At 55.3% G+C, this 24,357-nt stretch overlaps 1 protein-coding gene across 4 annotated transcripts in view; it reads right to left on the minus strand.

Annotated features, from left to right (window-relative positions):
* LOC144309672 (aromatic-L-amino-acid decarboxylase) overlaps positions 1–23,684 on the minus strand; it is a 74,440-nt gene extending 50,756 nt beyond the window's left edge. The window contains exons 1-4 of one of the 4 annotated variants that reach the window (XM_077890760.1): positions 23,529–23,684; positions 4,788–5,016; positions 2,882–2,995; positions 878–997 (exon numbers count right to left, since the gene is read on the minus strand). In XM_077890760.1, the coding sequence (XP_077746886.1) occupies positions 878–997; positions 2,882–2,995; positions 4,788–4,988 (435 nt within the window). In that variant the 5' untranslated portion in view covers positions 4,989–5,016; positions 23,529–23,684. Of the gene's footprint in view, positions 1–877; positions 998–2,881; positions 2,996–4,787; positions 5,017–13,702; positions 13,805–16,719; positions 16,831–17,072; positions 17,205–23,528 lie in introns of those variants that run through there. The other 3 variants (XM_077890759.1, XM_077890762.1, XM_077890761.1) reach the window with 3 other exon arrangements.
* Between the last annotated feature and the right edge of the window lie 673 nt (positions 23,685–24,357).

The raw sequence follows: 24,357 nt of genomic DNA on the forward strand, positions 1-24,357 counted from the left end.
CGACCACGACCCAGGAGCGCTAGGACCTCAGCGTCTTCACCGGCCGCCCTCCCCGGCTCTTGGACCCTCCAGCCAACGGCGCTTCGCAATTTCATGATTATATACTTGACACCAGAAATATGATGTCAAGGAGGGTGACGGGTTCAGCAGAGCCCAGGGTCCAACCATGCCGGGAAAGGAAAAGAGCACAACACCCTGGTCTTCTTGGTGGCATTTGTCCTGAGGCGCCCGGTGGGAAAGACACGCCTGAACCCTCGCGTGGCCTCGTCCCCAGCCCCCAGTACGTCGCCGTCCAGCGCACACTCGGCCGTGAGGAGGACCCGTGACGCGCTGCGTGGGAGAGGCAGCAACTCCAGGCGATCATGGTTCTCGGTGATCTAGCGCCTTCTAGAAGCCTTGGGGCGACGCGGCGTGGTTGCAGCCGCGCTGGCCGCCTGGACACGGCGCTCAGCGGTGGCGGTCACCGCTCCACCGACAGACAGATTCGGGCTCAGAGCCCAGCCCTGGAACGTACCAGCCGGGGCAGGCGGGCTCGTCGCCTCGGTCCCCTCGCCTGTGCAACGGTGTGGAACGGCCCCCAACTCCTAGTCTTTTGTAGAACTAAACGGGTTGATGCCCGCCAAGTGCTCACACGGTGGCTGCCCCCGGCTCAGCACGCAGGTGTCCACCTGACGGCCTCTTGGCTCTACCGAGCCTGGGGGACAGAGGGACAGCCCGCGCCAGGACCCACATCCAGATCCAGAGGCTCCTAACTGCTCAGCGTCGCTTGTTCTCCAGAAGACACGCAGGAGGTTCAAAGGCCTCCTTTCTCCCACCTGTAGGCCCTCGTGTGGAGCCCCTGCACCCCAGAAAGCCGGACAGCCCCCCCCCACCTTACCTGGATCACCCCGCCCCCTTCTCCCACTTGCCCGGCCAGAAAGGCCTCCGGCAGCTTCAGCATCTTCCCCAGCCAATCCATCATCACCGTCTCCAGCTCCGTGCACGCCGGACTCGCAGCCTGGCGGGGCGAAAAGAGAGGAATCAGCCGCCGCCGGCCTGGGACCGACAGACGGCTGTGCGAGGAGCAGCTCCTCCCTTTGGTGGCTTGGAGCCTTAGGGGCGGTTGCCCAAGAGGCTTGAACATTCTCAAGAGGCCCGTCCCCGGGTGGGATTAACGGGGCGGCGTGCTCTCCCGTCCGGGGGTTCTGGGGAGAAGCAGCAGCAGGACCCCTCGCTCTGGCAGCTCTGATGAGGGCCGCTCGGCCCGGGTGCTGCAGGGCTCAGCACACCTCCCATCCCCCCTTCCCTCCCACCCTCCGAGAACCGAGGGAACCCCAGTCCCCAGGCCCCAGATGTGCCCCAGAAAGGACGGCGACCTCACCATCCCCCATCCTGGGGACGTCGCCCTTGTCCCCCGCCCCCCACCCTTGTCCTCCCCCCACCCATCTCCAGAGGCAGGTGTCAGAACAAGGGCCAGGTCTTGTGGGATTTCGGGAGCAGCAGGAGGGTTTACTCCTCCACGGAAGCCCAGATCAGCCTCTCTCCGTCCCAGATGCTGCTCAGCCCTTATTGACTCTCCGGCAAGGTGTCGCACTCCACCAGCACCACCGGCGGCCCCCCCAGCCGTCTGTGTGCTTACAGCGGGATCCAGGGCCCTCCTCCAGAGTCACGAGTGAGTCAGTGGGACTGGACGCAGTCTGGGAAGTGGGTTCCAGGTGGCCTCAATCCCTTGGGAGCCCCCGGGGCAGGTGGCTGCCCTCGCCCTCAGGAGCTCGAGGTGCTGCTGTACCATCTTGGACTCTCCCGTCATTGCCCAGGGCAGATGGCAGGATGGTCTTGGTCCCCACCCAGGGATGCACGCCAGCTCGTGACGCATGGCTGATAAGAACGAGCAGCCCGTTCTCTCCGCCAGGCAGCCCCGTGGGAGGGTCTGGCCCATCCCAGCTCGGACCAGCTCCCGGCGTTGGAGCCCGTGCCATGGCCTGTACGGCCGGGGGACAGTGGGGCAGCCCTTCAGGGCTCCAGAGACATCAGAGTGTCCTCAGGAAGGACAGACACCAAAGGGCAGATGCCAAGACGTCACCCGGAAGGGACATGACAGCTCCAGACCGGCAAGTCCAATGACATCTGCCCTGGTAGAGAATGGGGGGGGATGTCCTTCAGGAGGGAGTGTGCTCCACAGACACGGGGGAGGGCCGCAGGGAGGACCCCTCGCCCAAGCCTTCCTGGGTGGAGCAGGGAGCCTGGCGATGCTGGGTCCCAGTGCTGGGCACCCAACACTCCCAATGCACTGCTTCAAGCACAGGCCTCGGGTGCTTGTTCTGCACGAGGCAGCGCCCATGAGATCGCAGCCCCGGGGACAGGCCACGTAGCAGTCTGCAGCCCTGGGACCCCCAACGCCCTCTGCACCTGGCTCTGCCTGTGCGCGCTCTGCTCTCCGGAGGACGGGGCCCCTCCCGTGGCGCCGGGCCTGGGTGCAGGGGCCCACGTCAGGGCACCCCGGGGATGGCGGGGCCCCCCAGGCCCAGCAGCCCTGGCTGCGAGTGCATGGAGACGGCTGGGGCAGCGGCAGGCATGTGCGGAGCTTCGGGATGGGCTGCGAGTGCAGATTCCCAGGCCGGGCTGCGGAAACTGCGGGGCCGTGGCTGTGAATTCCCGGTACCTCCAAAACCCCGTGACTGTGCAGGACCGGCTTTGCTTGTTGGCCCTGAGAGGAGCCTCTGTCTGGCTGTGTCCCCGTATCATGTCCCCGTAACCCACGTTCCCTCACCGGCGCCGTCTCCAGGGCTGAACGCTTCTTCCCTCCCACAGGTGCCACTGCTGTGGGCTCAGGCCCTGGGGGCACAGGTGCCCGGGCCCCATGGCAGCGCCTCCCACCGCCCTGGGGCCCCTGCGAGCTCACCCAGGAGAAGCCGATGCAGCCGATGGCCCCACACAGGATGTCTGCGAGCAGCGCCGGGTAGGAGTTGGCGGATGGGAAGTAGGCGAAGAAGAAGGGGCTGTGCCAGTGGGTCACCTGTGTGCAGAGGAGCCGTGCCCGGGGTGTGAGGGAGCCGGGCCCCGATCGCGGCCAAGCCTGTGACCTCTCTAAAAGCAAGAGAGGTTAGGAGCCAGGTTTCCCCAAACCTGCTCTAAAAAAACTAAAACCCATATTAGGAGGAAAAAAAAAAAAAGAACCGGACTGATTTCAGACTTCTCAGCTGGTCTTACCGCCCCCGACTGAATCTCCTGTGCAAGACGGCCCCCCAGCCACCATGGCTCCTCGCCCCCATCCCTGTCTCCTCTGTCCCCAGCCTTGCAGGGCCCCCGGGGGGGTGAGGGGGGCAGATGTGCATGGACAGGCCTCTGGAGCTGGAATGCAGGGCTGGGTGGGGATGTCCCAGGTTCGGGGAAGGAGATGGGGGAGGGGAGAAGATGGGGGGGCTGGGGGGTGCTGCTCTGCCTCTCTGATGTGTTCCTGCTGCTGACTGGTCTGCTCTGAGGGAACAGAACAAAGCCTCTGAGACGCCCTCCGCCCCCAGGTCACGGAGGTGCTGTAGTTGCGGAGGCAGGGGCCCTGGAGGCCAGGATTCTCCGCTGGGAGTCCGCGTGCCTTTGCTCTCATTCCGCACACCTGCCCACGGAGCCCTGGGAGCTCCCGTACCGTCCCCGCAGTCACGGGGGGCTGGGCAGGGCCAGAGTCCCACCCCGGGGCCCGGACCCTGAACGCCCCGACCGCCCCCTTTGCACTCAGGAGGAGAACTCCCAATCCCATCGTGCCCCACGTCCCGGGTGAGGCCGGGCGTGCCTGTGCTCCCAGGTCCTCGGCTGACACCCTGACTCACACCGAGGTGGGTGGTACTAGAAGTGCCCCCGCCCCCTGCGGGCAGGTAGGGGTGCATCAGACGTGGCAAGGAGCAGAGGCCACAGGAGGGAGGCGGGGGCGGCCATCCGCGAGCCCACCTGAGGATCCTCCCGGGAACTGAATCGGCCGCGACCTTGATCTTGCGCTGCCAACCTCAGGACCATGAGAAGCAAACAGCTGTCTGCCGTCTGAGCCCCGCAGCCCCGGGGTGTTTTGCCCAGACGCCAGCAGACAACGCCACCCCGTCCGCCTGACATTTAACCGCTCCTCCCTGGAGGGGCTGCGAGCAAGCGAGCAAGCGAGCCAGCAAGCGCTCTGTGTGTTTGCACAACCTCCAAGCGAGAACAGGAATCCTGCACTTAGCTCCAAGCACAAATGTCAAAGGAAACCCCTGGGAGGCTGGAAAGCGAGCAGCGGCCCCGAAAGAGGCGCCCTGGTCTTGAGGAACAGCCCTGGCCGGGTCCGTGGCCCCATGACTCACTGGCTGCAGGTAAAGGAGCCGGCCCGCTTCCCAGGGCAACGTCTGCTCAGAAGCAGGGCCTTGTCCCTGCCCCCCCAAGTAAATGTCTCGAGTAAAATAAATAAAACATTTCTTCCAGGCTTGTGATTTGCCTTCTTGCTAAATGCAAGAATGTCAGGAATGCGTGGAAGGACTCTTGCCTGCACCAGGGGATCAGGGGGACTGACCTGGGGACCTGGGGGAAGCACGGCCCCTGCCCTGGGGCCCACACAGTCTGGGGCGCTGTCCCAGCTCCATGGCGTCCTCGCTGTGCGGCCTCAGGCGGATCACCTAACCTCTCTGGGACCGCGTGGGCTCAGCTAGAAAATAGGAGTGGTAAAATCTCTCCCCAGCAAGGTGGCTCTGAGGACCAGGTGGCATAAGACGCATGACTGTCCAGGGCCTGGTAGGTCCTACCCTAACGCTAGCCCCCCGCCCCGTCCACGGCCTCGGGTTCACGCTCACCCCCGGCATGATTATCTTCTCCACGTCACTGATGATGTCCTCAAACATGTCTGGCTCCTCGGGTGCAGTGGTGGGGATGAGGGGCCGCAGGTAGCCGGGCTCCACATCCGGGTACACCTGGCGCCCCTCGATGCCTTCCAGGTAGTCGGCCACGAAGTCCACCATCTCCTTGCCCCTCCTTCGGAATTCAGCTGAGTCCATGGTGGCTGGGCCTTGCCAGAGGCAGCACCTGCACAGCCGGAGAAAACAAATCCGTCAGCCAACACGACGACCTCTCACCCGGGGCGGCCAGTTGCCGGGGAGCTGACTGCTCCGCTCCTGGGCGGTGACAGCTGGGGTCCCAGCTGGGGGGCACCTCCGTCCCTGTCTGGACCATGGAAGCCCCGCTGGATTTGGACACGAAGCAACACGCTTACCCTACCCCTGGCCACTGCTCCCGTCTCACCATGTGTAGCAAAGAAAGGGACTGGACGCGCGCACCTGGCCCCGGCCCTGCCCAAGCCGGACGGCGAACCCCGCCCGGTCCTGCCATACCCCTGGCTAGCCGCTGGACGGAGACAGGCGAGCGGAACCCTCTGGGCTCCTGGGCTCGCACGACAACTGCAGGCGACAGAGCCGATCGCTCAGCACGGTGCAGAAGCGACCTCACACGGTGCATGTCCCGCGCTCAGCCCTGAGCTCAGGTGCATAACCTCCCGCCGGCTGCTGTCTGCACCCTGTGGCTTCCGGAGTCAGTGGGAGCCCACCGCTCAGAATTCCAGGGGCTTCCTGTACTTGTCAGGGACCGCCACGTACTAAGCAAGGGGTGCATTTCTGAATTCCTCCCATGGTTCACAGCTTCATCACTCCAGATGGACCTTCCCGTGGGAATATGTGCCAGATCGGGGGTGAGTCTATACCTTCCATACACGGCACAGGTGATGAACGTACTGGGCCAATACGCCAGCACGTCTTCCATCGGCTCCCGTCATCCATGCTGGGTTTCTGCAGCTTTTTCTTGACCACATTTATCAGGTGAGAGGTGTTAAGGAGAAATGATTTGCCAGATGTTTGTTAAACACAACCTGAAGATTTTATTCAAGACTACTGCAACAGGGGAGGGAGACTGGATTCTGCCCCGTAGGCCACAGCGGCGGGTCGGGCTGCATAGCCAACAGGTACGGTAGGGCGCAGATGGAACACGGCCGCTCAGAGCAACGAGGTTCGAGGTCTAGGGTGAGGGAAGAAGTGCTCGGCTGGATATCAAGGGTGGAGCCTTCCCGATGAGCCGGCTGGCAGGATTCTGCGCTAAAGCCAGGCTCGGCGTGCCGAGGCGCGTGGATGAAGACGGCTCACAGACGCAGGACTGAGGTGTGTTCCAGGAGGGCATCTTGGCAGAGGAGGGCCAGTCTGGAGATGCCTTTCCATCTCTCAGCACTCTCTCCAGTCTCCAAGGATGCTTTCTGCAGAGTGCTCCCTGCTCCATGGGCGGCCCTGGGGGCACCGTTGGACGTTTCCAGGTTGTTTTAAGACCGATTGTTACATCAAACCCTCATCTCAGTGTTATTGTTTGAGGATACTCTTTTACTCTTTGCATCTAGCGAGCCCGTGTGGGTGACACCAAATGGGACATAAAGTATGGTTCCAAGTCACAGCATCAGCAGATGCTAAAAACGTGGGATGGCCTGGAGTCCCCGGTTTGTGTTTATAAGCTCGAGGCCCAGGAGAGCTCTGATTCCCATCCAGAATATCATGGTCAGACTTCCCGGAGGCTCTTAGCGCAAAGCTTCATCTGTGTAGCTTCTGGTTTACAAGTCCCTGGACCTGCAGGCTTCGAAATGGATTTTTCATTTGGAGTGACGGATTATTTCAAACTTTGCACAGAGAGTAAAGCTTGCTCTTTACCCCAAATCGAAGTATTTCAATTGGTGTGGTTCAAATTCAACTAAAACTGTATGGATTTGCAGGTGTTTTTGTCAGCTTACTTTTCTAAGCAGTGACGAGTGCACGTCCCGCGTTAATACTCTTCCAGCCTGTGCGTTCTCAGCCTTGTTCGTATTTCCTAGCTTACGCGTGCTGTATTCACGATACGCTTCGATCAGTGGACGTTTCGGTCAGTCCCAACTGCGTTAGGGGCAAGAGCTGTTGGAGCCCAATGGCCAACACGTCAGGACTGAGAGCCGAAGGCCTCTGACCCAGATGTCTGGTTGTGCTGCCCGGTGTAAATCGGCACTGTGGCAAACTTGACCTGGAAACAAAAGTCGTGACGGTAACGGCACGACCGCAAAGGATTTTTCTGTGTCAATTGGCGAGTACACGGAAAGAGCTTAGAACGGGGGCGCAAAAGGAACATTCGATAAATGGCACCTATTGGCTATTCCGTCAGACACCTAGAGGCATAATCCACATTTCTCTACACGTTGTGTTGCGTTACAATTTTCTGAAAGGAAGAGCGTTGACCTCATAGTTTCCATGGAATGACGTCTTATTAAATACATATTTTCTGTATCTTAAAGTCACAGGGCCACATGTGTCCCCAGAATCCTAGCTCCCCGAAGTGCTCTCCCGGGGGGAGCGTGTGACAGTGCTCGCTCAGCCGTGCTATTGCCAGGGCTATGCTTGAGCAATCTAGCTGTGAGCTTTACCAGCCTCCCGGGGACTGACGAGTCTGTTTTTTTTGTTTTTTTTGTTTTTTTTTTTTGATTAATGAGGTTCAGTGCGTTTCTCTCGCTTCTTCGCCGCGTGGATTTTTGAATTGCTTGTCCACTGCTTTTACTTAATTGCGAAAGCTCTGCTGTACTAGGCTTTCTCTTATCTCTGTGATGTATCCTGCAGACATTTTCTTCATGTTTTTGTTTGACCTAATTTTGCTGATGATCTATAAGAATTTCAATTTTTAGGTAATCGAATCTCATGATCTTTTCCTCAATGATTTGTACTGTGTGAATGACTATTAAAAATGTCCTGTGGATGGGGCGCCCAGGTGGCCCAGGAGGGTGAGCACCTGACTCTTGGCTTGGGCTCAGGTCTGATCTCAGGGTTATGAGATCGAGTCCTGCGTCAGGCTTCATGTCCTGGACAGAGTCTGCTGTGTCTCTCTCCTCTGCCCTTCCCCTCTGTGCTCTCTCTTTCTTTCTCTCTCTCTCTCTCTCAAATAAATAAAAGAAATAAAAAAAATTCCTAGTGGAGTAGGTATTGGGGCCAACTGCGTGTGCCCTGCTGGGGGGTAGCACGTGTACAAGTGGAGACCCAGCGTGCGGACCTGGGCAACATTAAGAAGGATGCTTCAGGGGCAGCCCGGGGGGCTCAGTGGTTTAGCGCCGCCTGCAGCCCAGGGCGTGATCCTGGAGACCCGGGATCGAGTCCTGTGTCGGGCTCCCTGCGTGGAGCCTGCTTTTCCCTCTGCCTGTGTCTCTGCCTCCCTCCCTGTGTCTCTAATGAAAAATAAATAAAATCTTAAAAAAAAAAAAAAAAAAGGAAGAAGGATGCTTCAGTTCCCCGAGAATCGGCTGCTGCCTGTGATCCACACAGCACAGATGGCCAACACAGGGCACCGCAGGGAAAACGGCCGGACACCCACCGTCTCATCCCGCAGAAGAAATAGTCCCAAATTATAAGAGGAGGCTGGCTCATGACATCCCAGTTCTTTTGCCATCTATTTGCCTACTGTGTCCCACATGGACCTTTCTAGAAGGCTCTTACTGCCACGGCCACAGGGGATCTTGTGCTCATTTTGTAGCTATTTGATAGCTCAGGCCCCTGAGCTGGGCAGACATTGGCTGGAAGACGTCGACCATGATGCAGCCTGGGAGTGACGCCTCTGCAGGCCTTCAGAGGAGCCTGTACCAACATCATGTGATCCCCGGGCGGGCCAGCCCGGGATTCTGTGTGCGCCGTCACCGTGCTGCGTGGGTGCAGGTCCCTTGCCTGCCTGGACCTCTGCACCCGGCACCCCACCCCCTGGCTTCTCGGTCAGGCAGGTCCGAACTCCCCTGCACTCCCTCGTCTCTGTTGCCTGCCCCACGGCTTATTTGGTTTTGTGCTTTATCTTTGTGCAGACATTTCCTGCTAACGGGGGCTCCTCCAAGCAGCATCTTCAACTGTTGCTTTTTGCTTTCTCAGGACCAAGCACTGACCCGAGGTCACACTGAGCTCCTCAAATGCTTGCGGTCTAGGGGATGAATGAGTGATGATATGAGTGGACGAACCAAACATCTTCTGGTCCTGTAAACATTTTCTTTCTGGAATATGTTCTAGTATACCCTACTCCTTTTTTTTTTTTTTGGATTTTATTTATTCATGAGAGACACAGGGAGAGAGGCAGAGACACAGGCAGAGGGAGAAGCAGGCTCCATGCAGGGAGCCTGACGTGGGACCTGATCCCACGACCCCAGGGTCATGCTCTGAGCCAAAGGCAGACGCTCGACTGCTGAGCCACCCAGGCATCCCTACCCTACTCTTTACCTTTAAAACAGCCAGTATCTGCCTTAGAAAAAGCCCCAAGAGACAAAGGTCCTGGGGCACCTGGGGACTCAATGGGTTAACCATCCGCCTGTGGCTCTGGTCATGATCTCAGGCTCCTGCCCAGAGGCGAGCCTGCTTCTCCCTCTGCCTCTGTCTCCTCCAACCTGCCTGTGCTCTTTTTCAAATAAATAAAAATCTTTTAATTTTTTTTTTAAGAGAGAGACAATGGCCCCCACGGAACCCTGACCCATCCCCTCCGGGTCCCTCATGTCCATGCCCAGCCTCTGGGCCTCCAGCCTCACTAACAGCTCAGTTAGCCCAGCATAGACCCGAATTTTCACCTTGGACTGGAGCTTCCCTCTCCTGTGGCTCCAAAGTCCCACCAGAGCCTGGACCAACCTCAGCCATAGTGTTTGGCCAGAACCCACACCAGGCCCTGGAGGGTGTCCCATACGCCGTGGGGGTCGGGTGGCTGAGCGCCCGTGGGACCTCAGAGATGACACAGCTGAACTGACAGGACCAACCAAGTCCACAGTTTAGGTGTTGGGGAGTCAGTCAGCACCGGGGGTGGCCGGGGGCCCACCGCAAAGGGGTGCTCTGCGTCTGTCTGTGGTCCTGCCTCCAGCTGCTCAGCAGCCAGGTCTTGTCCAAACCCTGGGACGCTGGACACTGCAACCTTTCCTGGTCTTCCTCCTCTAACTTGATAAAAAGTGCTTACACTTTTTATACACTATTCCAAGAAAAATGAACCGTAATTAGGATTTGAAACACGCTTCCCCCGGGGCCTGAGGCCTTGTCTCTTTCCCTGACGCACATCAGCACCAATCCAGGCATATAAGTAATTGGACCAATTTTCCTCTGAGTCACCTGGCTTCTTGATGGACATTTCCTCTGCGGGTGCAGAAGCAGAAATAACCCCAACGCCAGAATTGCTTCTTCTAACCCACACCACGAGGAAGCTTCCAGCAATGAGAGTCTTCTAACAATAGGGTGGCTAGCTCTGTACTTGCCTTAAGAGAAATCCCCGATGCTCTTCCCTAACTGGGAAGACTCTGGTTAACAATTTAGGAGCTTTAAATTTAATCTTTAAATTAGCATTTTTTTCAATGACAGTGTAGCCAGTGAAGAATCTCAACAGGCCCCCGGAGAGGCCTGGGGGCACGGCCAGCTCCTCCGTCAGGTCAGGATGGCAATGGCGCTGTGGCACATCCTTGAGCTCTGACACCCCCTCGGCCCTGCACAAAGGCGCCTGGTCAAAATGCCCATCCCTAAGCACTCTTGGGAGGTTAAATGGGATAATGAGTTAAGTGGCCCTCAGAGTTGGCATTGGGGCAAAATTTTTTATTAAAACTAGAGGAAATGATGTGGGGCATGGTGGGGGGGTGAGCGGAGGGGATATATGGGAACTCTGAACTGCCTTCTCAATTTTCCTGCAAACCTAAAATTGCTCTTAAAAACAGAATTTTTAAAAAATAAAAATAAATGTATTAACTGAGCAAAAGTACCTCATTTTGTGAGGTAGGAGAACCAGCAGCAACAGCTCCTCCCTCTCCTTCGGTGAAACAAGATTTCACCTTTTTCTTCCATCCATGGTCCTTGAGCTCATCTCTTTACAAATGGAAATCCCAGTGTTTTGCAAACGCAGCTTCTTTTCTTTTCTTTTTAAATTTCAATTCAGTTAATTAACATATAGTGTATTATCAGCTTCTGAATACATAGAGTGTAGTGATTCATCAGTTGCATGTAACACCCAGTGTTCATTCGATCAACTGCCTCCTTATTAGCCCACAAGAGAGCATCTGGAAGGAACGCAAATACATCGAGACTAAAGAGCATCCAACTGAAGAATGAATGGGTCAACCAGGAGATTAAAGAAGAATTTTGAAGATTCACAGAAACGAAAATGAAAATGCGACTGTTCAAGACCTTCTGGATACAGCAGAGGTTTCCCTAAGAGGAAAGTACACAGCAACACAAGCCTTTCTCAAGAAGACAGGTCTCGGGACGCCTGGGTGGCTCAGCAGTTGAGCCTCTGCCTTTGGTTCAGGTCATGATCCTGGAGTTTCAGGATCGAGTCCCATGTCAGGCTTTCCAGAGCCAGCTTCTCCCTCTGCCTGTGTCTCTGCCTTTCTCTCTGTCTCTCATGAATAAATATATAAAATATTTTTAAAAAAGAAATAAGACAGGTCTCAAATACACAACCTGAACTTACCCTTAAAGGAGCTGGAGTGAGAACAGCAAATAAAGCCTAAATCCAGCAAGAGAAGACAAATAATAAAGATAAGACCAGAAACCAATAAATAGACACCAAAGGAACAGTAGAAAAGATCAATGAAGCTAGGAGCTCGTTATTTGAAAGAACGAATGAGATCCATAAACCCCCAGCCAGACTCACCAAAAAAGAAAAGAGGAAGGACCCAGATACATAAAATCATGAACGAAGGAGGAGAGATCACAACCAACACCCAAGAAACACAAACGATTATGAGAATGTATTATGAGCAACCACATGCCAACAGATTAGGGAACCTGGAAGAAACGGACGCATTCCTAGAAACGCACAAACCACCACAACTGGAACAGGAAGAAATAGAAAACCTGAACGGACCCAGGACCAGCCAAGAAATTGAAGGAGTCCTCAGAAACCTCGCAGCGTCTTTGCAACCCCTGGGGCCCTGGACTGTGCTCGGGGACGCCATCAGATGGCACAGTGAGAGGTAGGGCCTGGGAGCAGGGCGAGGGCTTGAGACTCAGACCTCCCTGCCTACAAACCAAAAACGCGCCTCTTGGAGGCCGCGATGGATGCAGGGCCTTGGCTTCGCACGCCTAGCCCACACTCCTCCAGAAAGCTGTCTGAACGAGTCAGTCCTGCGTGCAGATGGTCAGTAGGCCGCCGCGCACAAGCCCTGAGAGCTACCGAGAAACTCCACAGACTCACTCACGTGGGAGGAGAAGCAACCGCAGGAGAGGGTGCTCCCGGGAGGCAGTGCGCACGCAGGACGGAGTGTGGACTCTGTTCAGAGTCCCGGGTTTGCACCTTATCTTCACTGCTCACTAACAAGGAGGAAGGCTGATTAACTTCTGGGAGCCTCCACGCCCCACTCCCACCCGATCCGGGGCAGAGCGGAGATCCGAGCAGGCTGGCCCTGCCCGAGCCGGCCCCGCGGGGGAGCCTCAGCCTGTGTCCTGTGGACACAGGACATACCTGTGTCCTCCACGCTCCCCCAGCGCCTCCCACTGGCAAAACGTACAGGATCCAGGTGTCCTGGGAGGGGGCTCAGCGGGTGGGGCATGACTAGAGACCCAAGGCTGGCTTCCTACCTCATTTAAGCTTGGGTACACCTGAGCTTTTGCCGCCCTAATCTTACAGGTGGGAAGTCTGAAGCGTTAGGGCCTGGAGACGTCAGGCCCTTCCCGTGTGTGGAGCGAGGGGTGGCAACGCTTTCCCAGCTCCGTGTCCTTCTTGCCCAAGCGCCCTTCCTGCAACCCCGATGCTTAAGGCAGGTACCTCCGATCACACACGTACCGCAGTCTCCCACTCACTTTCATGCACATGGGGGTGTCCCTGCCGAGGCAGGGACTCTCATCCATCGGCATTTATAGTAGCGGACGGGTGCCCAGCAGCATGTGGAGCTCGCGGCACGTACTCTCTTACTAATCTTCGTAATAACCTCGTCAGGAACAGTACCATCCTCCTGAACTCATGGAAAAGGGCCTCAGCCGAGAGGCTAGGGGCCCCCCCTGGACCCCGCACCCTGGCCTGGCCCCCCCTGAATGCACTGGACTCAGGCACAGGGGTGGCACGTGCCCGGCAACCCTGGCCAGGGTTTGGGTTGACAAAGCCTGAAAAAAAAGACTAAATTCTGGAAACCCGTGTCCACCCCCATCCGCTCCGGGAAGGTTTCCCGGGCGCCCCCTGGAGGCCACAGCGTCCAGGCTGCTTCCCCAGGGCCTGGCTTGCAGAGCTGGGGCTCCCGGCCCAAGGGAACAGGACAGGCTGGCTCCAGCTCTCTGGGGAGGCGTACCTGTGCCAGGCGCCCGACCTCTTGTCGCCGCCGCCTCCAGTCTGAGACATGTGGCCATTGTGCCCGGAATTCCAAACGAGGTATGTAATCAGTAACCTGCCAAGGCATGAGCTCCGGCCAAGGCAGGGCTCTAACGGGCGGCACAGGGCACCCGGGCAGCACCCCCCGCCCCCCGTCTGGCCAGCGTGGCTGTGCTGGGGACGATCCTGGCTGCACCGCACTGGCCCCGAGCAGAGAGATTGTGCACCTGGGGTCCGACCTGACCCACAGGCTGGAGGCCCGGCTGTGCTGCAGGAGGCTGGGCCGCTGCCCCGCCGCGCTGGCCTCCCCCAGTCGGCCTCCTGCCCCGTAAACCGGGCGGTGAGATGCTGCCGGCAGGAGGCGCGGGGCTCTGAGCAACGTTTGTTGCTACACGTGGAAACCATCGTATGACAACAGGGGCCTGACCCGGCTGGGTCACCTGGCAATGACCGAATCCCAGGGTGGTGCAGGGGCAACTGTAGGAAAGCCCCACCCGGACAAAGCCCCGGGGCCGGCCTCGCTCCTCGGCCACAGCTGCGAGCTGGGAGGGAACCGGTTCTGCTTTATGGCCTGGTTAATGAGCAACCCCGTCGGAGCTCGGCCCACAGCTCTCCAGGGTAGGGCCCAGAGAGATCGCGATTTCCCTTTCACCCCCCCCACCCCGCCGGGAAAACACGCTACTCCCACTCACATCCCTGCAAACGTATCCTGATGTGACCTGACGCTGACTGAGAAATGGAAACTTGAAGCTACCTCAGAGGAAAAATACGTTGGCCACAACCTTGTTGATGTCGCTCCGATTTACTCCTGATCTTGGACAATTAGGACGGTGGGCACCTCGCTTGTCACTCATTTGTCCCGCTTGCCCAGCTACGTGTGCCCGGAGTGCACGCGTTCACCCTAAGCAACACCTGCCGGGAAGCCTCCACAGGGTGGCTGTGCCCGGACATGGTGCACCTGCCGCACAGCCTGTCCCTTGTCGGCTGCTGCCACCACCAGCCACGTTGCTTCACCTCCCGTGGGGTCTGTCCCTCGGAGGTGTCCACGCCCGAACGGAGTTAACAGGTGTCAGGCTCTCCGCCCTTTTGCACGTCGTCAGCCTCCTTCCAGAAGACCCACAATGCGACAAACACGTCACCCGCCAGGCGGCACGGCATGCATGGACACCCCCTCTCTGCTACCTTTTATCATTTGTTCGCATTTCCGATCCAAAGGTAGAATTTTTACATTTTATCGCTCTCACCCATGTTTGCTATTCTGAGAAGTTCATACAGGAACCATCCAGTAATTCCAATTACTCACTCCCCACCTCCCACCCCACCCGCCCCCGCCGTTTCCACTTCAGTTCACGTTATTCCAGAAGACACTTTCCTTGCATGGAAAGCACCTGTCCTCCCCCTTGAAAATCTCGCCCCCTTTCTCTCCCTGTCTCGTAGTCACATTAACAGCTCACAGAAGGCCCCCACCATCTGCCTTTCCCGTAGACGCGACACTATTAAATTATGCTCTAGCTGGTTGCTTTTTTTCATAATAGTGGTCACGTCCTGTGGCTCGGTCACATATTGATTTATCATCTATTTCAAATACACGACACCTGCCACCGTAAGTCTGTTCAGTAGGCACACTCTTTACGGAGTCCCTGTTTTTTTTTTTTTCTTTCCTTTTCACAAATCGGGTCAGTGGTAAATATTGACTGCGATCTCCCTGCCACTCCTCGGAGGCGGTTGCGCCCACCGTTGCTAAGAAACCTGCGTGCGAGGCTTCTGCAAGTCAAAGCCCAAGAACACGTTGACCCACAGTTGCCACATCCTATTGTCCAAGGAAAGCAGATGAGCCCCCGCTGCTGCCCAACTTCTGCTAGGCTCACGCACGCCGTGTCTCGTCTGCCTCTGCCGAGCCTGCTGCCCGCGCGTGTTCCAACTGCCGTTTGATGGGCTTCAGAGGGGCTGGCGCCCCGATCCTGGCCGTGGCACCGGCAGCAGGAGCCGTGGGTGCTGCAGCCGGCCTCCACCCCTGCAGCTGTGGCCGTGGCCGCCCGGGCCTGCCCAAAGCAAGCTGTGGCCTGGGCTAGGGAGGCGGCACCTGCGGCCCAGGGTGTGCTCTGGGTTTCTTCGGGTGCTGCGGGGCTGCAGGGCCCGACGCAGGAGCAGGTGGGCGGTGAGAGCCCTGACCTGAGCCGCCACCTGGGCGGAAGCGGGCAGAGGCTGGACCAAGTGCGCTGAGCTCCGTGCCCCCCGGAGAAGGGCCTCCCCGACTCCCTCCCACCCGAGCAAACGCTGCAACCGTCACCCTCACCGGGCCAGCCGGGACCTCCCCATCGTCACAGCAGCTTTGCAAGGTAGCAGCACCAGCCTGGCCCAAGAAATGGGGGGACGGGCTCGAGGAAGCAGGGGGCTCGTCTCAGCCCCACGGCCACTGGCACTTCCCGTCGTGGCCCTGCACACCCGGAGGACTGGGTCACTCCCCTTAGGCCGTGTGTGTGTCCAGGCGCTGCCTCGGTCACCCCTGTCGCCCCTGACGCCCTGAGCATCCTCCAGACGTGCTGACGAGCACCCGGCGCCCTCCAGGACCTCTGTTACCCACAAAGTCTAATTTCCCTGGAGTCTTTCCCCAGACTCACCACCAGATTCAGTTTCCGAGGTTACAGGGTAAAACTTTCAGAAGGATCCACCTCTTAGAGAGTGGAAAACTGATGTAAATCCCCCCACCCCGTACTTATTTGCATTTGTAAGGGCTTGGCAGGGTTTGTTTTCTTTTCTTTTTTCTTTTTTTTGAATTATTGTCATCAAATTGACCGTGTGCACAGGGGCGTGTGCACCTGCTACGTGTCCAGGAAAGGGACAGAGGCTGCGGTAAAGGACGCAGTCTTTCCCATTCAGAACTGTCCGGACCCTCCTGGTCATGCCCACGTTGACCTCCAGGAGCCGGCTGTCTCTGCGGGGATCTCACAGGCTGCCTCCACCCGGGAAGGCTCTGTTTCCCTGTGGCAGCCCGCAGGGCCCAAGTAGGCCGGCTCCGAGGCTGTCACCCACACCCTTGCTCTGGGGAAGGCCTCCATGGGGGAAAGGCCGCCCATCTGCCCCAGAAACCGAGTGAGCGGCCAGTTCTCGGAGCCTTTGAGGGAGAAATAGGATTAGGGAGGGAAAATAAGAGAGAGATAGGATTAGGAGGGGAAAATAAGAGAGAAATAGGATTAGGGGGGGTACCCAGATCCCTTGCTTGAATCTCCCTTGGAAACTGGAGAAAACAGTGCTCCCCAGCAGGTGAGCGCATCCCCACCTGCAGGTGGCTGGCTCATTAACCCCAGCTCCCCTTGCTGCCCTCCTGCTGCCCCGCTGCCGCCTTCAGGACCCTGTAGGGGGACTGCTGCTCTCCCTGGGGAGCTGTGCCCTCGGCCCCCGGCCTCCCTTCCCACCGTCCCAGCCTCTGTGCCCCACACGCACCGCGAATCAGCCTGGAAGCCGATCCCCACTCGCTTTGCTCTATTGCTGTCGCGCTTGAGGGACGGCGGGCCGAAAAACCATCACAAGTTTCTGCTTCTCTGCCTGACTTTTTGCTTAGAGACACACGCCCAGGGCAGGTGGCTTGGGTTGGTGCCAAGGTCGAGGGAGCGTTCCCAGGGCGCCCCGCAGCCCGTGGCTGGGCGCCGAGCCGTCCTGAGCCACAGCCAGAGGACGCCGACCGGCTGTGGTGACGCAGCCCTCTGGGCCCCAGACCCCAGGCTGCCGGCCATGCAGGGGCCACGCCGGCAGGGTGGCCGGTCCCTCGGGCTACGAGGACAAAGAGCAGTACTCACAGGCAGCCCAGAGGTGCTCGCTCGCTCGCTCTCCTCTCTCCTCTCTTCCATGACAGTTCAAAGGCACAGAGGATGTGATTGCCACTTATATAGACAGTGTCCGCCTCCCCAAAGCCAATCAGCAGCGTGCTCTGCTTATTTACCCGCAGCATCTCCCACCTCCACCCTGCGGCTCCCCACCCGCCCGCCCGAGGGCAGGGGGAGGAGGGCAGAGCAGGACCACGGGGCCATTGGAGGCGGCGGGGCCGGGGCCACAGGCGCAGGGAAAAGGCTCTGCGTCCCCGGCGCTCTGTGCAGGACCCAGACTCGGGGACACCCTCAGGGCGACCTCTGCGCAACCGCGGGCTGCCCGGCTCTCAAGGAGGAAGGACCAGCGCGGACAGGGCTGGCAGGGAGGACTGGCTCGGCTAGCCCCGGGCCGTCGGTGCCCGCTGCCTGGGGGTGACAGGGCAGCCACCAAGCCCCTCCACACACAGGCCGCTGCCCAGCCCGTCGGTCGGGTCGGAGAGCCGCAGGAGCAGCCGAGGACCTGGCCCAGTTCATGCAATTCAAAATCCTGCTCTAACCCTGAAGCCGACCAGCACACAAATTTCTATTTTTTTTTTCTTTTTAAAAGAGAACATTTTTAAAAACACCTGATTGAAGACGGATTTTCTGATGTTTTATAGCGGGTGTACGGTAATGCCCTGGCTTTTTTTTTTTTTTAACTGAAGTATAATTGATCTACAATATTATGGGACTTTGAAGCGTCAGGACGGCGATCGGATGCTTGCATAGGTGGTGAAACGAGCCCGCGCGCCAGCTGTCACCACCCCAAGCTGACAACACGATCGACTGTACCCTCCCCGCTGCCACGACATCTCGGCAATATCTATATTTTATGGCTGCAAGTTGATATTTCTGGGTATCCATCCCCCCCAGGTCACCCCCCCCACCCCGGCGACTGCCAATCTTTTCTTTGTATCAAGTCCAGGTTCTCTTGTTTGTTCTGTTGTTTAGAGTCCACCTGTGAGGGACAGCAGACCTATGGTGTTTGTCTTTCTCTTATTTCACTTAGCATAAGGCCTCAAGGCCCATCACAAATGGCAAGATTCTTGGGTTTCCTTCCTCCCACACCCCCTCAGGCAGGCCGAGCAGTGCAGTACGAGAGGCAGGGTTCATTTCTCTTTTAAGGTGTGCACAGAGCCCACTACTGCACACGCACGCATATGCACGCACACGCAGCATGCGGTACACTGCTGGCCAGGAACAGAGGCCTTGGAGGGCAGGGCTGGGCCTGCAGCTGGTGGGTGGTGGGGCTAATGGACTGGTAGGGAGCCCGGCTCCCGGTGCGTGGCTCCCTCCCTGCCTCAGTGGCTCGGTGAGGGCAGGAGGCTAGGACACTGCTCCTCCCAGCATGGAGGTGGGCTCCTGCAGGCCAGAGGTGGGCAGGAGCAGCGGGACTCAGTGGGAAGAGGGAGCAGCCCGCTGGATGCACCCGCCGGGCCGGCGGCAGGTGGCTGCACGCACAGGGCTCCCCCGGCGAGGACTCCAGGCTCTGGAGAGGGCGGCCCCCACCCTCTTGCAGCACACTGCATGGTAAACCTGGATGAAGACAAGGGGGCTCGCCAAGAAGGACAAGTGTGGTGACGGAGGGGCTGACCCCAGCACAGACCTCTGGACCAGGGGGTGAGAATCAAGTGAAATCCACCACTCCTGGGGCTCAGGGGGTGAGCGTCTGCCTCCGGCTCAGGGCGTGACCCCGGGGTCCCGGGTTCGAGTCCCCCAGCAGTGTCCCTTCAGGGAGCCTGATTCTCCCTCTGTCTGTGTCTCTGTCTCTCTCTCTCTGTGTCTTCATGAATAGATAAAGAACATATTTAAAAAAAAAAAAGAGTATCTGTTCTGAAGTGGCTCAGTCAATTGAACATCCAACTCTTGATTTTTTTGCTCAGGTCATGATCTCAGGGTCGTGAGGTTGATCCCTGCATTGGGCTCCACACTCAATGCACAGTCTGCTTGAGGTCCTCTCCCTCTGCCCTTCCCCTGCTCATGAACACGCACACTCTGTCTCTAAAATAAATACAATAAAATAAATCTTTAAAAAAGAATATCAGTTCTTCAAACCATAGAAATTAGGAAGAGAACCTAAAGCAAATAGAAAGAGGCTAACTGGGGGTTAGGTTTTATAATATAAAAAGACCTTCTCACTAAAAGAAAGCTCATTTGAATTATGGCATTTATCAGAAATGGAAACAAAATGTCTCATAAATATGTAAAAAGGTTATCTTTCTTGTTAGTGATCAAAGAAGATAACTGTTTATTGCTAAAGTATAGAATTGGAGTTGAGGGGGGTCAGTCAGTTAAGGGTCTGCCTTCAGCTCAGGTCATGATCCCGGGGTCCTGGGATCGAGTCCCGCATCAGGCTCCCTACTCAGCTGGGCGTCTGCGTCTCCCTCTGCTCCTCCCCCCACTCATGATCTCTCTCTCTGAAAGATATTAAAAAAATCTTTTTAAAAAAGAATTTCCATTGATTCTGTAGATTTGATTCTCTTTCTGGCTACCTAATTACATTCTCTTCAAGGTTTTAATAATTTGTCTGTTATTTCAAGCAGATTTCAATATCTTTCTAGTCCTTTTTCTAATTTCTCTTTCTTGCCTTATTACACTATCTAGGACTCTGCTCTCTAGGATGACGGCCATGAGCCACACCTGCCTGTGGGGCTCTTGAAACACATCCAGTGCTAGTTAGGAAATGCATGCTTCATTTATTTTTATTTAATAATTTATACTCAAATCTAAAAACTGAAGCAGCATAAAAACTTTCCCCAGTACACAGTTTGAGTGTAGGGCTATATTCCACTGAGGTATTGCATAAGATCTCTCATTCTACTGCAGTTCACATGGATTTTTAAACTTTTAAGATGTGGCTACTAGGAAACTTAAAATTTAAGATTCCGTATGTGGGGGTGCCTGGGCGGTGCATTGGCTGAGTGTCCAACTCTTGGTCTCAGCTCAGGTTGTGATCCTAGGGTTGTAAGATAGAACCCGGGTCTGGCTCTTCCCTCAGCACAGAGTCTGCTCAGGAGTCTTCTCCCCCTGCCCCTGCCCCAACTCTCTCACTCTCAAATAAATAAATCTTTACAAAAAAAAAAAGTTTCATATGTACGTGCCTGGCACTATTCTGGGGTCTCCATGATGCTGTTGAATAGAAGCAGGTGTGAACATCCTTACCTTGTTGACTTTAAAAAAAAATGCTGCTTGCATTTCACTATTAATAACACGGTTTCGTTGGACATTCTTTATTAGAAGATTTCATCTATTCCTTCTTCTGTAATCAATTGATGTTTAATTTTACCAAGATATTTTCTGCATCAGAAGAGAAAAGCATACTTTTCCTTCTCTAAATTAATATGATGATGTCATTAATATATTTTCTAATTTTCAAATAATCCTTTTATTCTTGGGATAAAACTGGTGCATTAACCATTGCGTAGACTTTTTACACCTTTCTCATGAATAAAATTGTAATTTTTCTTGCTAACATGGATTTTCTCTAGTGTCGGATTCTGTGGTCTCATAGACTGGAAAAATCCCTTCTTTTTTAATTCTCTAAGCAATTTATATAATTTTGAAATTTAGAATTATCCAGTCACTGACAGTGTGTGACAAAACATACGTAAAGATAATTTGCCCCTCCTCCCATGTTTGAAGAAATATTCTGAACAAATCAATTTATTTCTTATTTAGGACCAATCAGTAGGATTTCTATTTCCCCTTGATGTTATTTCAAATGTAAATTTAATATAATTTCAAATTTTTAAATTTAATGACAAAGGTTTGTCTCCTTGCTTTAATATACTCATTACCATTTTGCTTGGTTGGATCTATGATGATGTCTCCTTTTTTTTTAAGATTTATTTTTCATTAGAGAGAGAGAGAGTGAGCGGGGGCGGAGGGTGGGCAGTGGGAGAGGGAGAAAGAATCCTCAAGCAGACTTCCCGTGAGCAGGGAGCCCCATGTGGCGCTCGATCCCAGGACCCCGTGATCATGACCTGAACCAAAATCTAGAACCGGCCATTTAGCCGAATGAGCTGCCCAGGTGCCCCTGTAATGACGACCCCTTTTCTTACAATATTATTTACTTATTTTCCCCTCTTCTTGTCTTTAGTTTGTATTGAGATAAAGAACTGAGCTTAAATCCAGAGTTGGATGCTCAAACAAGTGAGCCACCCAGGCGCCCCAGAACTGTTTCTAAATAGAAAACCCTTTAGCTTTGTTGATCTGCCCTCATCTACCTTTATTTTCTTTTTCATTAATTTTTCCTCTTGATCTTTATTATTGCCTGTGTTCGATTATCCTCATTCTGTTATTTCTCTAGCACGTTTAATTAAGTGTTTGTCTCAATTTCTGTGCTCTTCCAATGTAGAATATCAGCATTTGAAACTACATGTTTTCTTCTACATCCTGCTTCCAATCCATATCTCAAGCTTTAAAATGTAGCATATTCCATTAGCATTTATTTCTGAGTATTATTTCACTTCTATTGTACTTTTCCCTTGATGTGTGAGTTGTGGTACCTCTTCAAAAAAACTCCAGACATAGATAGCAATTATTACTTTAAAAAAAATTGAACTGAATTGAATTGAACTGAACTTAATTGAACTGAACTGAATGGAACTGAACAGAATTGAATTGAATTGAACTGAACTGAACAGAATTGAACTGAACTTACCTGAGCTGCATCGGAGTGAGGGAACTCGTGGTAATAATGATTCTCTGACAGGTGTTGAGATTTAGGTGACAGCCTGTTACATCCTCAAATTTTGCAACAGTTCACATGCACTCGAGAAAGAGCATTCTCTAGCTCTCTGGTGAGGGCTTCTATTTATGTCCAATACATGAAGATGGTTACTTATCGAAATTTTCCAAATCTAATATCCGTGTCCCTTTGATCAATCATCAGTTTACTATCATCGCTAATGATGTGTTGAAATTTTCCATTATGATGGTGAGTTCGTTGATCTCTCCCCATGGTTGTGTCAAGCTTTGCTTAATATACTTAAGGTCTATTTATCTTTCTTCCACTATGAAGATTTAAATTTCAAGCAGCACCAATACATTCCTGTTTTCAAAATGTCCTCAATCCACTCTGTGAGGACATCCCGCGTGAGCGTTCCGGGGTGCCTCTCTATCCCCACACTTCTATGTGGGTAACCCTAGGAGCAAGTGCAAGGCTGAACCCTGGACTTACCCCTGGCAATATGAGTGCCACTTGTCACTTCCTGGACCCAACACACTGGATCACTAGGCGAACCAAGGGCAGGGCAGACTGCCCCCAGGGGTTTGGCCTCCTCTGGTAAGGGACCCTCAGAACTGGGAGCACCGGGCCCCAAGCCTGTGTATGGGGAAAGTATCTCGATAATGCCTGCCGTGCCCTCAGGCCACCTTGGAAGCCCAGAGCCTTTGACCGTGTGTCCCGTCCTGCACTTGCCACTTTCCGGCTGAGCTTTGACGTTCCCTGCCTCCACATTTCCCATCCCCCTCCTGCCGACAGTCCTGCATCTCTGGTCCTGTCCCTCCGGACCCCACTCCTTACTCTCCAACGGGCTCGTGTGAGTACTCTCTGCCTGGGACATGGGCATTGCTTTAAAAATGCAAGGCTCCCCCAGAATGGCAGGGCGGCAGGGGCCAGGCTGTGCCACAACAACATCTAAGTGCTAATTGTGTGGTCACGAGCCAGGAGGTCTTGGGCGACTGTCCTCCTCACCTCTCCTGACTCTGCATCTCGTGTGCCTGAGGATATGTTAAAGATGCAGAAGGTGAATCCCACACACTGACCACTCAGAAGCATTGTTTTAACTCAAGCCTGATGGAGAAGCAATGACCTTCTCAAGGCTGGCATCTTCCGACGGACGGGACTACAATCAGCACGGCAAGTGGGCAGCGAGACCCTCCAGCTCTCCTCACATCACACTCCACAGGTAGACTCTGACTTATCTTTGATGCTCCACCCGTTGCAGGTGAGGGAAGAGTCACTATTACTCTATCATCTCCCGAGTGCTGGATATTTTCCGGACAGTCTGAGACTTAATCCTCACAGTTACCTGACAAGGTAGGTGCTAGAAAATTCCCCGTTTTAGAGAGGAAGAAATGGAGACTCAGGGGAACAAAGGACCCAAAACCACAGTGGATGCAAGTGGAAGGACCAGATGTGCCCCTGTCTGTCCTGTCTTTGCCCTTGAGTGACAGGCAGGAAATCCTCCCTGGCCACACGCAAGCGGCACGAGGGCCTCTGCCCGCATGAGCCGCGGTGTCATCCTGCGAGGCACCGGCCTAGTGGTGACCAGTAGTGACCTCCGGTCCTCAGGTGAGTTAACGTGAAGCCGGTGATCGGTACCTTGGGACCGAGAGTCAAAGTACAGGTGTTGCATTTTCCAAATATTAACCGTCTGATTAAGTATGAAGCCAGGGACTTACGTGCTGGGAATCCTACTTCCTTCTGAGTCTGTTCCCTTTCAGGAGACTTGCTGGCTCTGGGGTTGAGGAAAATGTGGGCAAGCGGTGTTCAGACAGGTCACTCTTTGCAGCTTGAGGTCCAGACAGCTGCTGTCCTCGCTCTTGCAGCCTCCTGTGCTGGTTAAACATTAACTTCTGCTGGTGATAAAGGTCAAGGAAATCTGGAGAAACCTCCAGAGAAAGCTCACTCCCCAAAGCTGGCTCGCTTCCTCTGCAGTCCCGTGGCGTGGATCCTTTTACCGCCGGCCGGCCACCAGATGCCTACACTTCCCCAAACAGCCCCAGTCGCAATTTTTCAGCCTCATCAGGTCATCCCATAAATTCCCACCTCGCACCATGGGAAGCCTTCTCGGCAGCCCCCCGAGCTAAGCCCGCACGCCCCAGCTCTTCCTTCCCCAACCACGGAAATGATGGTTACGATGCAGAGAACCATACAGTGGGCAAGATTTTGAGCGATTTTCAGAGAAAACAGAGTTGAGAGAATTTTATTGGGACATAAAGCACGGCTGAGAGATGGCATCGAGAACACGCAGAGACGTTTGCAGGGAGTGTGGGGGCTGGCCTCTCTGGTGCACCTGCAGCTGCTGGGAGCTAGGGGCTCGGCAGGTACAAAGGGCAGAGGGGGCGGGAGGCCGTGCCCAGGCCATTCCTTAAAGAACTGGGCACAGACGGGGAGGACAGAATGGCCATGGCCTGAGGCGCTCGTCACAGGCTGGAGGAGGGAGAGCTCTCGGTGTTCTGCGCCTGGGGGCCAGGATAGGCCAGGGATGGGGTGGGGATCCAGGATTCA

This window comes from Canis aureus, unplaced genomic scaffold (genome assembly GCF_053574225.1).
Source record: "Canis aureus isolate CA01 unplaced genomic scaffold, VMU_Caureus_v.1.0 ptg000152l_RagTag, whole genome shotgun sequence".
NCBI classification, from domain to species: Eukaryota; Metazoa; Chordata; class Mammalia; order Carnivora; family Canidae; genus Canis; species Canis aureus.